Source organism: Amphiura filiformis, chromosome 6 (genome assembly GCF_039555335.1).
Source record: "Amphiura filiformis chromosome 6, Afil_fr2py, whole genome shotgun sequence".
NCBI lineage: Eukaryota > Metazoa > Echinodermata > Ophiuroidea > Amphilepidida > Amphiuridae > Amphiura > Amphiura filiformis.
The window spans coordinates 41,551,935-41,565,181 of NC_092633.1; the positions used below are offsets into that span (position 1 = coordinate 41,551,935).

Sequence of the window (13,247 nt, forward strand, 5' to 3'; positions counted from 1 at the left end):
GCTGAGCTCCAAGGACCTTTAAATTTCACCTCCTCGGGAAAAGCGGCTGTAAAATTGTGAAAATTCGATCAAATTTGATGCTGTAAGCGCTTGAGATATGCTAAAACATTTCAGTTACCATCTTATAGATTGTGTGGTTATGGTATACAAACATCTTGCCTTCAGTAATTCATTTGGCATACAGCACCAGGGGGGGTATTTACTTTCCGTACACTGTATAGTATGGGACTTCGAACATAAGGCCAAATTTACCAAATGGCATATGGGAACTTGGTATGGCCCCAGAGTATGGCTTCAGGGTGCATGACACCAAATCACTGCGCGAAAGGTGCAATGGTGATGAGTTCCGGTTAAAAGTATATGGCTACTGGAGACAATGTGGTGTCCTTAGGGACCATGTTCTTCGTGAGGTTGGCATGTTGTGATTTAAATGAAAGATGCTAACCTATTAATGACTAAAATAGATATGAAATTATACAAATCGATTTCACAAGAAAAGTAGGCCCTGTCCGAATTACTGCTAACGGAACAAGTTTTAATGCTAGTTTTGGCGTTGAAATAGCGGCGTCGCTTTTCAACATTTTTTAATAATAAACTGAATCTGTAAAGTTCCCTAAAATTGAAGCTAAAATGAAATTTCAGTCCTTAATTAATACAGGGATGAGCGTTAAAAAGTGAAAAAATTGTCACGCCTGGTAGAAAACGCCGCTTAAAAAAGTTGATTTCTACGTGCTTTTCAATGGAGAAGTTATTTGGTGGTTTACGCCCTTCAAGCTAGTCACTGCATGTACAGGGTGTCCCAGAAAAAATTACCGGGCAAATGAATTTGGACGTAAGTCGAAAAATTGAACATCTAAACATCCGTATGTAGCCCATCTTATTCTGCATCTTATACGTCAATTTTACTGAAATCGGTTGACTGATCGCGAAGAAATGAACGATTACATAACGCATGTGTCAATTCACTTCATTCCAAGTTTGAAAGAAAGATCATTCAACACAATGCGCACGAGTGTTTAAACTGTCAATGGGCTTCATATTCGAAATCCCTTTCGTTCTTTTTAAACAACCTGTTTCTTGCCAGACATTTAATTAGGTTTTGTTCAAATTTGAAAACCTGCACGATATTGAAAATGAAAGCTTGCATGTAAGATGATGGTATTGTATTGTAAATATCTTTTTTCGTTAATGTTGATATAAATGTTGCTTGAAGAATACTACATAAAGAATTCCAGCTGGCTTAAAAATTTCTCACACACATGAATGTTTTCGGAATATTTCCAAGAAATTGTATTGCAAAGTTTAAATTTTTATAACTTCAACATTAATGTTGCGTGGTATCAAAAATCACGCGCAAAGCTGTAAGCACTTGGTCATTGTCATTCTTGGCTCAAATGTTCTTTGTAAAGTATATTTGCACTGCCTAAAGAATTAAAGTTGGAGAGCTTCCAATTGCAGAAATCAAAGTTTTCTCGGACAAACTGTTATTCATCTTCAGTGAAAGCATGAATGACATAACACCGTCGGATTTTAATAGATAATGTGGACTAAATTTAATGAGATACACAAACTTTAGGAAGCGGTGAGCAAGTATGAAAAAAAGAACGCTTGTTGATAAAACTTGGAATGAACTGCATTGATGCATGCATTATGCAATCGATCATTTCTTCGAAACCAGTCAACCGAATCAAATCAAATTTATGTATGTGATGCACAACAAAATAGGCTATCCGCTACATTTTGAATTTTGTGATTCTGATTTCTATTTCTCGACTTACGTTCAATTTTATTCACTCGGTAATTTTTTCTGGGACACCCTGTATGTACATGGCACAGCCGCTCTATAGTTAAAAGTGCACCATCCACGCTGGCAATGCTGTGCTGTTATACACTGTACATAAATTCTCTGTTGTTATATGATTCCAGGCTGCTCCCAACCAGACACAATAGGATTTCCAATTGTGCACTGTAGTAACCATCATTGAGCTGTTTACAAGGGACTCACAACTACTGACTGTGCAGTGAAACAGTGGATGTATCTTGTGATAGCACTGCAACCTAGTTAGAAGGTATGTTTTGGTTATTCTTTAGAAATAAACAGTGATTTCTTGCAATTGCATCTGTTATACTCCCTGCATAAGTTTAAACTGGAGGTGTGGATCGAGAGGTGTAGTTTTCGGGCCCGGGAAGGCGGGGGGAAGGGTACTCAGTACAAATGACCATACAGGGACGTGCCGCAAACATGGGTAGCATTTTTGGCCTTTTGGTATATATCAATGACCCCATTTTTTTCAAAATTTCCAAGACAATTTGGGTTAAATTTGGCAAAAAAATGACTTTTAGTGGAGCATGGTGGCCTAGCGAAACGGGCACTGACTCATAATCGGAAGGTTGCGGGTTCGAGCCCCGGCGACGCCATCGTGTTGTGCCCTTGAGTAAGGCACTTTATCTCGATTGCTCCTCTCCACCCAGGTGTTTACATGGGTACCGGCATTCTTAAATGCTGGGAAGGTAACAGACTCGCTGTAGAGGAGGTGTAGTGATCCCCCTATAGCAACATTACTTGGAGGAATCTGGCCCAATCGCCAATGAAAGAGAGATGGGCACTCCGATCACTGTTTATACTAGCACTACTTTCGGGCTCTGTTGCTATTAGTATACTATCCAGAGAGGTTGCGTCAGCAATTGAACGTCTCACGCTACGTGCTCAGTTCCTCGCGCTACGCGCTCGTCCGTGAGGGCCACAGACTGTGGCTATGCTTATACAGGATCGTCTCCTTTACCCTTTTTTTTTATATCGATGGGTCCAAATTTCTTGAAAAATTGGTATACTGATGGGTCCACTTTCAAATTCTCAGCAGCACACCCTTATTATATTACATATTATTTTTGGAAAATCGAGGTGCATATTTGGACCTGAAATCTGGAATAGTACATTGAAGCAGTGAATAGAGCACACACAACAGTGAAAACATACAATTTCCGATATCATTACTATTCAAGTGAAGTGATTGACTTCAGATTCAAACAACTTGCGATCGATGGGAAGGAGTTTCAACTTGTTTAGTTAGGTTTCTCTTAGAATGAGACAGGAAGTAGCAGAAGATATAAGTGCAGAGGTAGTCTGAATCTTGTTACAAATGTATTGCCACTATGAGCCATAAAGATCTCATACTTTGATGCTTAGTTGCAGCATTCAATTAAGTGCTTACCCACTTGTCCAAAAATCATGGCTGACAAGCTTATTGAACCATGCACTTATCCGGCGACCAACAACAAAATTGTACCTCCTAAACAGTGGGGGCCCCAAATATTTTTCTTGTCCCCCCCCCACTTTTAAGGCCTTGTCAGCCTTAAAAGGGCATTTTGTGATCCACAGCCTCATCCCCCCACTTTTCTCAAAAAAAGTTGAGATTTTTATACCACTGGAAACCTCTGGCTACATGTTTATGTACCAAAAATTTCTTGCAGATTAATTCGTTTAGCAAAATTTGAATTTCATTCTGATATACCAGAAAGAAATTACAACAGTGGGCTATGGAGCAGTGTAATACACATAATCATACATAACTCACAAATGCAAAATCAACTGAAATTTTGGGAATAGCTTTTTTTCGTGGATATCTACTGAAAAATGTCATAAAAAGAGGATGCTAGGATCACAAAATCCTCCTTTAAAAACCCAAAATTACGAAAATTTCAAAGTTTTGTGGCAATGTTACACAAAATTTGTTGATTTTGCCCCTCCAGAAATTCACACACCGCTGCTACTAAAATCTTGATTATGTAGTTGTTACATGTACATTTATTCTACTACTTGTACTTGTGGCAAAAAAACCTTGTGAACAGCTTATCTGGAGATCCGTATGGGGTACAGTGACGTAACTTGGTGAGGAGTAGCAGGGCCAGAGCTTCTCGACCTGATTAGATTTTGAGCGTAAAATATGGTAATTAAGTACCTAATTTGCATAATATATGAAATAAGCAAAATACCTTGTGAACAGATTATCTGGAGATCCGTATGGGGTACAGTGACGTAACTTGGTGGGGAGTTGCGTGGCCAGAGGTACTCGACCTGATTAGATTTTCAACGCAACATACTTTATCCAATTTCGTGAGGTCAAAGGTCACATACAAGGTCAAAGGTCAACTGAGATCAGCAAATCTTTTAATAATTAATTTTCAACTGTGCATCACATATCCAAATAGCAGCTTGATCGGTCATGTAATTAAGGAAATATGACGACTTTAAGATAGTCGCTTTCCATGTAAAGTATAGCAAAGTAGCACTTTCAAGGAGTGATAACTCGTAAAGGAAGCATCTTTCTGTTTTGATTTATTCGTAAATGTGAAATAGTTCTTTGGTATTGCCAAATTTGATTTTTCAGCACAACATACTTTATCCAATTTCGTGAGGTCAAAGGTCACATACAAGGTCAAAGGTCAACTGAGGTCACCAAATCTTTTAATAATTAATTTTCAACTGTGCATCACATAATATCCAAATAACAGCTTGATCGGTCATGTAATTAAGGAAATATGACGACTTTCCATGTAAAGTATAGCGTAGCACTTTCAATGAGTGATAACTTCGTAAAGGAAGCATCTTTCTGTTTTGATTTATTACTTTGATGAAATAGTTCTTTGGTTTTGCCAAATTTTTGGAAGGTCATTACGGGGTCATCAGGGGTCATCTGAGGTCAAGTTATTAAAAACTGTCGTATGGGCATGAAACTTGATGGCTACAGTCAACATTTAAAGCCAAATTTTTGGAAGTTCATTTTGGGGTCACCAGGGGTCATCTGAGGTCAAATTAGTAAAAACTGTCAAATGGGCATGAAACTTGGTGGGTACCGTCAACATTTAAAGCCAAATTTTTGGAAGGTCATTTCAGGGTCACCAGGGGTCATCTGAGGTCAAATTAGTAAAACTGTTGTATGGGCATGAAACTTGGTGGGTACAGTCAACATTTAAAACCAAATATTTGGAAGGTAATTTCGGAGTCACCAGGGGTCATCTGAGGTCAAATTAGTAAAAACTGTTGTATGGGCATGAAACTTGATGGGTACAGTCAACATTTAAAGCCAAATTTTTGGAAGGTCATTTGAGGCCACCAGGGGTCATCTGAGGTCAAATTAGTAAAAACTGTTGTATGGGCAAGAAACTTAGCACGAGGGGTACAGTCAACATTTAGAGCCAAAATTTTAGGTCATTTCAGGGCACCAGGGTCATCTGAGGTCATATTAGTAAAAACTGTTGCATGGGCATGAAACTTGGTGGGTACAGTTACCATCAGCCAGATAATCGTGCCCAGCCGATAACCGCCAAAGCAGGCAGTCACAAAAGCAGGCGAGACTCGTGGTTCGAGAACCGCCTTGTTCACAGACAATCTATTTCCCAGGCCTAAATGAAGATTAAATATGAATCAGGACCTAATAGTTGGGTTTTAAGCCTTTTCTAATGTATTTTTTAAAGTCGTGTTGCATGTTTTCTCGTTTGAAACACTGATTATTTTCTCCAAGGGTGTATGAGACTTGTCTGGTGTGCACTCATAAGGGGATGAGACCATTAATTTTTCTCTCATACAGTCTGTGCAATGTACCCATTATGCTTCATCTCACTGTTCAGTGTTGCCCAATTTTTAAGCGTAAAAAAAAGCGCCCTTGATACCAGATATTTGGGCGGATTTACCCGAAATTAGAATGCAAATCAACCCAATTGGGTGGAAAAGCACTTGACTAAAAATGTCCAGTACTTATCATGCTTATTGGGAAGTTAAGTACCGATCAAAAATGGTCACAAAACCCATTGTAATTGCAGTTTGGAGCTTCAGAGACAGACTGAAAACCTAATTAAATTGGCTAAATTGAAAAAACAAATACATCGAAATACTGCTGTGGCCTGACACTGGCAAAATAGCCCAAGTAGTAGCAGCATGTAGACATGGCAAGTGATCGCCATGTAGCCCAATTGTGCGTCGTAAGGTGCGGCTGGCATCAGTGACTGTGTTCGATAAATTCTATAGCTAGAGGGAGGGCAATTGTACACACTTCATTATCAATATATTTTTACAATGCTTTCATTATCTCTAAGTGGATGTGATGTGGAGTGTCCATTCACATGCATTGTTGAGAGGGTTGATGATGGGTTTGTGTAACTTGTCTCTTGATTCTCTTGGAGTTAATGGGAATATTATGGCTAGTGCAAGCTGAGAGTGGTGTAAGTGTTATTTTAAAGTAAACAAATGCATTTATATAAGGATTCTAATTTAGAATAAAAGCAGAATATGCACTCGATGAAATGTAGATTTAGATCTAATGCAATTGCATGGTTTAAAGGCACTGACCACATTGCACAAGACTGATGACCATATGGTTTGTTGTTCAGTTCCACCAGAGAAGATGCTTCTCTGGTTCCACATATGCAAGTCACAATAGATAACTCCACTTTTTGAGAGTCACTTACATCGGCCAGTACCTACCAGCTCTCAGTCTGTTGAGGCATTTCCATCCAGCCCAGTGTGAGTCCACTGCTATTAAACAAGGACAATAACCGTAATTTCCGGAATATAAGCCGCAGCTTCTAAATACTTTATTTTTGGATCAGGGCTTCAAGAGGTTGATGATGATTGATTTGAAGAAGCCGTGCAACATCAATGACTACCTGTATACACAGCTTTGGTTAGGAGCCATCATGTTCTTTTTCTTATTCCTTTTATTTTTTCAATCAAATGAGAATATTTTTTCCCTGATCAGCATCGAGGGACTTGTGAGTAGATTGAAGTGAATATTGAACACAACAAGACTAATCTACTTGTATGATAATGTAGTATTTGTTCAGTGTCTTTTTGAAGTATTATCTTGGTACACATGTGCTGATCTTTAATGGTAAAACAATAAAGTTGGCATGCTATGCAGAATATTTATAAACCGTCGCTCTTTTGACTAACTGTCGTATGACGAAAAATGTAGTTTTGAGAAAATCGCATTTTAAGTTTGTCCAATTTTTGAAGACTCACTGTAGAGCCCCAAAGTAAAATATGTTTATTATTATCAAAGAATATAATCAATAATATATCTGTCTTTGTTCTCAACATAATACAAACTTTTTATTCAATCACTAATTAGAAGTAATTAATCTGCAAACTCATACGACAGTATACCAAAATAATGCACACTTTCACAACCTAATAATGATACGTCTTGTGATACGACAGTATGTAAAAATAATAGGCAACTGCAGTTCCACGGTGGCCTATGGCGACGTATCATGATACGACTGTATTTCAAAATGTCAGAATGACATGTTTTTTTTTGGGGGGGTGGGTTTCACATGAAAACCATGTCGTATCACACTAATTAGTGCCATATCTCATTAACTAATTACATTTAGGTCTCAAAACTTTGTGAATATATAGTTTCATTCACAGATATTGCCCAAAAATCATCATACGACAGTATGTCAAAACAGCGACGAAACTACTTATGGTGTCTGAGGGAAGCAATAAATAATTTATTTTATTGTCTCTTGTTTAAGTGTGAAAAGAGCAGAAATTTTATGCAAATTGTAAGACTCATCACAGTCCCTGGTCTCATATATGTAGGATTACACCATGAAATACTGAATAGGGAGCAGGGTGACATCCTGGTAAAAGTCTTTGCCTTTGGTGTGAGAGGTACTGGGTTGAAAATCTCTGGGAGACTAAGAAAAAAAATCCAATCTGCTCTCCCATGGCCATCTGGAAAAGGTGGGGCAGATGATCCATGATAAAGATCTTGTTACAGTCATATTAACTCTACCTCCCTTTGGTACCTCCCTTGTGGTCTGCCAAAAATCATTTGCCCCCCTTTGGCCGTGCCAAAAATTCTTTGCCCCCCCTTTTGACGTGCCAAAAAATCTTTGTCCCCCACCCTTTACACACTAAGATTTTGGGGGACCAGAATTTAAAACCTTAAATTGTCTTATCATACAATTCGAGTGCAGCGAGCAGGAAATTTCCTACACCTTTTAGGGTGTAATTTAGAAAGCAGTACCCAAAGTATCTGTGCCCAAAAATCGCTTGCCCTTCCCCCCTTCGACCTGCCAAAAATCGCTTGACCCCCCCTTTTGACTTGCCAAAAATGCTTGCCCCCCCTTTTGGCCTGCCAGAAAATCTTTGCCCCCCCCTTATAATTCACCACCCCAGGGCTACACATAATTATTGTACCACCCCTTGCCAGATTCTTCTGCAGTCCAGCTGCTTCATTAACTCTAGCATGAACTGCACACATCAGAATCACATACACCATGGAAGTGTACAGTAACACACTGGTACTGGATTGACACTACTGGTATTCCAGAGTAGCCACAAAGTCGCTGGGCAGTGTACCTCTGGGCTGGGTGGTAGCAATAGGAATCTTGGATTGACACTACTGGTATTCCAGAGTAGCCACAAAGTCGCTGGGCAGTGTACCTCTGGGCTGGGTGGTAGCAATAGGAATCTGATAAAGATTGCACAATCGGTTACAGTCGCTTTGAGCTGTTTTGTTTTATATGGTCTATATAATTGGCTGCTTAGTTAATACCACTGTCTAACCCGGGTTTCTAACATCCACACAGACAGTCAAATTTTAAATGTGACCCGGCAGCACAAATGAGCCGTAAATTCCCTAAATTGTATTCTGAGTTATGGTGTAAATTGTGTACGAAGTTCATATTCATCGGTAACTTAAGCTGGCCCGACATCCGTCTTATTTCGATAGTCAAAATCTAATCAATAATCCTATTGTTGAAGAGAATAATAAGCTTGCCTTCTACCTTAGATGGCTATAGAACTTTTAATAGCTCTGGTCTTTGTTTGCTTATATTGCTAAATCCTGTTCAAGTGGTGGGTTACCAGGCATTGTATTTTGTACAGGTATGCATAACCAACAATTAACATGAGAGAATTTTCTTAAACCTCGTTGACTTAGGGATGATTTGAAATGACCGCCAATTATGACTGTTTGATATTTATTGCCAACAATGTGGAAAAAGGGACACATGTAAAAACATAAAAAGCTATAATTTTGTTGAAGGAGCAAAGTTTAACTAACCATAACCCCGCTTCTGGATATCGTTTGAAGTCAAATGATATACCATTTTAAAGTTTATGATGTTTATTTTTTAAACACGAAATAAAACAAAATTGACCGGGAGAGGAATTTACGGCTCATTCGCCGTGGACGGTCACAAATGGTATCATTAATTTTGGCATGCATATGACTGCTCTGTCTGAGCAGGGAACTGCTCTGAACACAATGGCTAAATGGCTTTGTGTGCCACCAGAGAACTGCTTTCAGCCTAATATATTACCACATGGTGGCAAGCGTGGTTGACAGTCCTGCATTATGAGGTGAATAAGGTTAACTGTGATGGATGATACAGACCTTGAAATGCTCCAGTTTTATAATACATGATTTATGGTTTTACCTGATGATACCTGTACTGCACTGATTCTGGTATTACTTGTGTAAATATTGTGTGTGTATGCTTATATGTGACCCCTCGGCACAACTGAGCCCTGAAGTCGCCAATCATCATTTTTGAGATATTCAACCAAAATATTCTGCTTGAAATTAGCTTTAAAATGATGTATATCATGTCTACAGTACTTGACATTTAAGTAGTGAAAAATCGATAAAACAGTCAATAAATCCTTTGTTTCCTATTGTTTATTGTTAAGTTCGATGGAGCATATCTCAATAGTGGCACTGGCGACATCCGGGCTCAGTTGTGCCGAGGGGTCACATATTATAATATGTGCGTCCCCAAAGTGTTTCCTCCTCTCTAAGACCCCTCTCTGATAAAGTGCTGTATGTGTGTGGGGTGTATTGGTGGGTGTGTGTGTGGGTGGGGAGTATTTGTGTTCAGGGGCGTAACCAGACCTGACCTTCCGGGGGGGGGCAAGATTGAAAAATTTCCCAATTTCTGATCAAAAATGTTAGTATTTATGTGTGAGAGAAAGCTCGCATCGCGAGCGGCCGGTTGCCACAAAGCGTTAAATAGGTGGGGTCCAGGGCCCGTCTTAGGGCCCCTGGTGGGGTCCAGGGGCAAAGCCCCAGCGGGGGTCAAGGGGGCGGAGTCCCCTGAAGCTCCTGGTTTTTGGCATATTAGAAGCTAAAAAATCAGTGTTTCAGAGTACAAATTTCACAATGAAAAATTGAAAGTAGTATATATCTTCTTCCCTCTTTCTTTCCCTTTTCTCTTCTCCCTTCCCCATTTTTCTTCCCTCTTTTTCTTCCCTCTTTTTCTCTCCTTCCCTCCTTTCCCCTTCCCAATTTTTTGCTCTTCTTCCCAGTTTTTTGTGTCCGGGGAGGGGGGAAGCTTGCCCCCCCGGCCCCCCACTGGTTACGCCACTGTTTGTGTGCATCCTTGAACAGGTTTGATTGTATGAACAACTTAGAAATATTTTAAATCTAAATGTCATTCCTGATCTTTTGTCTTTCAGAAAACAGTAGTAGCCGGTTCCATGTCATGGTAGATGTGGGTACAGGAGTAGATATACCATATTCAAAGTAAATTGATCAGAACAGGTGCTTAGTATTTCACAAGTCATTGAATATGGCATCAGAAGCTCTACCTGCGAAACTCAAGAAATCAGTGATCCTGCCATGTGACCTACCACGATGGAAGGAAATGAAAAGCGCCCTCAACAATTTGGGAGAAGTTAGTACCGTTGACGAATTGGTATCGGCTCTGTCAACGCTTTACAATTTGGCGCATAGTGAATCGGGAGATAACAATGGCAATTATAACGCATGGGAAGGGAGTCATCCATTCGGCGGATTGGTCCACTTTTTGACGCATAATGCTACACAGAAAGAAAAGTCAACATTTTTCTGGCGGGTGCTGCCAATGATGTCGACACTTGCTGCAGAAATTGAGATGCTGAAACCTGCTGGTGGATTACATTATAGCACACAGCAAGAAGGTAGGTAGAATTGTGGGTAAGGAGACGGAAAAAAAAACTGTTCTATGGACAGAGGGACCTTCAAGTAAGTTCAGTCCATCAATCTTTATTTGTGTAATGTGCTTTGCTTTGCTCACATTCTGAAAAACTAACTGATTCTACTGGGTCGGTTGGCCTTTAAATTAAGATCAGGGTGGGTTTTTGACACCCAGTGTTATAATCCCACTCTCTATACCTTGATCAGTGCCATACAGACAGGCACCATAACACTGTTGATATTTTAATATCCCTTACGTTTTAAGTGAACCAACCATAAGATTGATGTTACCCTATCAATGTGTAGTTTCATTACACTGTTGAACCGTTTTCCCTCTGCCTGTGTGTTCAACACTACCAGATTCTTCTTGCTGCCCAGCTACTTCATTGATACTCTACCATTCATGTGTGGGTACTGTAAAGTACACACACTGGAATGTACAGTACACACACACTGGTACTGGATTGGTGCTGCACTGGTACTCCAGAGTAGCTGGTACTGGTACTCCAGAGTAGTGTGGGATTGGCAGCGATAGGAATCTGGTAATGTAAGAGTATGCAAGAAATATCGGTTGGAATCCTGTGTCCATAAGGAAACTAGGTAGCTCTAGGTCTGTTCATTAGACTTAATTGATCTGTTGGTTCGTTCCCTTAAGGTTACTGCACTTTAATTTTGACAAAATAATGAATAAAATGAGTCTGTGCCAGTCAAGTCTTCACTTTTTATCAGCTTAAAGTGAAAAAGTTAGGTAAGTGTTGTACAAAAACTGAATCTACCCTCCAGGTGTGTAAACAACAGCCTTACAATTTCAACGTACATTTAGTACTGCTACTACACTAGTACTAGTGATGATCACAGTATAGCAGATATCACAACAGCTGGATTTTAACAGCCATGCAGCCAAATCAGGGAGTTGCTACAAGTCAAATCCTGCATACATCATGACTTGACTTCATTAACTTGCGCATCAAATTGGCAGTTGTCAGCCCAAAGATGTACGGGCATTTTCATCAGAATTAAACCTGTGCTGGCAGCTTGACTTGCGGTAAAAAAAAACTATAAAAAATAGGGATTGCGATGTTTGAACAACACATTTGATCACAGTACTGTCAGTACACATATATGTATGAGATTTGAGGATTAACTTTGGTTGTCACATGGAAGGGCAATGACACTGAGAAACCTTTTATATCTGCAACAATTTACTATGTTACATCATATGGTTACATCCAGGCTTAGCATTTCATCATTCAATAATACCAGGTGTTACAATATTAAAGTATGGTAGAGCTCTGAATACCCTAGGTCTCAAGAGCCACTAGACCTTACACCTATAGTGATTAGAGGTTAATGACTGTGCTCCACCTTAATGTGTTTGGTAATGAGGTAGGTGATTTGATAGATTTGATTTGATTTGATTTGATTTGATTTGATTTGATTTGATTTGATTTGGTTTGATTTGCTTCGTGTATTTTGCTGGTTGCAATAAGTTGAATGTGTGTGCTAACCTAAGGCCCAAAAAAAATTGTTGCATTGCCCGTAATGGGAAAGATCAGGATGGTTGGCCGGTCGATCTATTTTAAAAATGTTTTTTTAAACCATCAGTTTTTAAAAAGCCCCCAAAATATTAAATGCTTCTTCCATGAGAAGACATTTGTCAATTTGACTGCCTAATCCCACTGAGCGTATACACATATGAGGGTGATTTGTCAGTGTGCTTGTGGCACACTGCATAAAGGCGCTGACACTACTACCAAACTGGCAGAGAAACAAAGTACATTATTAGAGGTTAATGACTGTACATCAGTTGTTTTGACGGTATTGTGAAAAAGCGAAACATTGTGCTTTGGAATGTCCCAAGGAATATCCCGAGGTCCAAAGCACAATGTTTAGATATTTCACAATACCCGAGAAATAAATGATGCGAAGCCATTTAAAACCTCTTTCATTACCATCACTTTTCACCTTTTTAATTCTATTTGCGTCACATTTTCAGCCTTTAAATTTGGAAACAAAATACAATTTTAACTTTATCTTTCAATTTCCCTGCATAAAAATCAAATAACCGATCAAGGAAATACAGCTATAGCTACAATCATACTAGCGTAATCATGCAATGTTCAAATCCCAGGGGTTCAAATACGGTGCCAGCGCCTGCGTAAATTTTTCAAGCGAATAACATGTAACGTATTGTAACACATACTTATGGTACAGTAGGCTACTACTGTATGTCACAAGACGTAGTCATTATTCTTTTTCAATAACCTGCAATTGTGTCTG

At 39.3% G+C, this 13,247-nt stretch overlaps 1 protein-coding gene across 1 annotated transcript in view; it reads left to right on the forward strand.

Moving 5' to 3' along the window:
- Positions 1 to 13,247, forward strand: part of LOC140154534 (uncharacterized) — a 94,538-nt gene that overhangs the window by 14,761 nt on the left and 66,530 nt on the right. The window contains 2 exon segments of the mRNA XM_072177104.1: positions 1,927 to 2,069; positions 10,469 to 10,951. Coding sequence (XP_072033205.1) covers positions 10,582 to 10,951 — 370 coding nt within the window. The 5' untranslated portion in view covers positions 1,927 to 2,069; positions 10,469 to 10,581.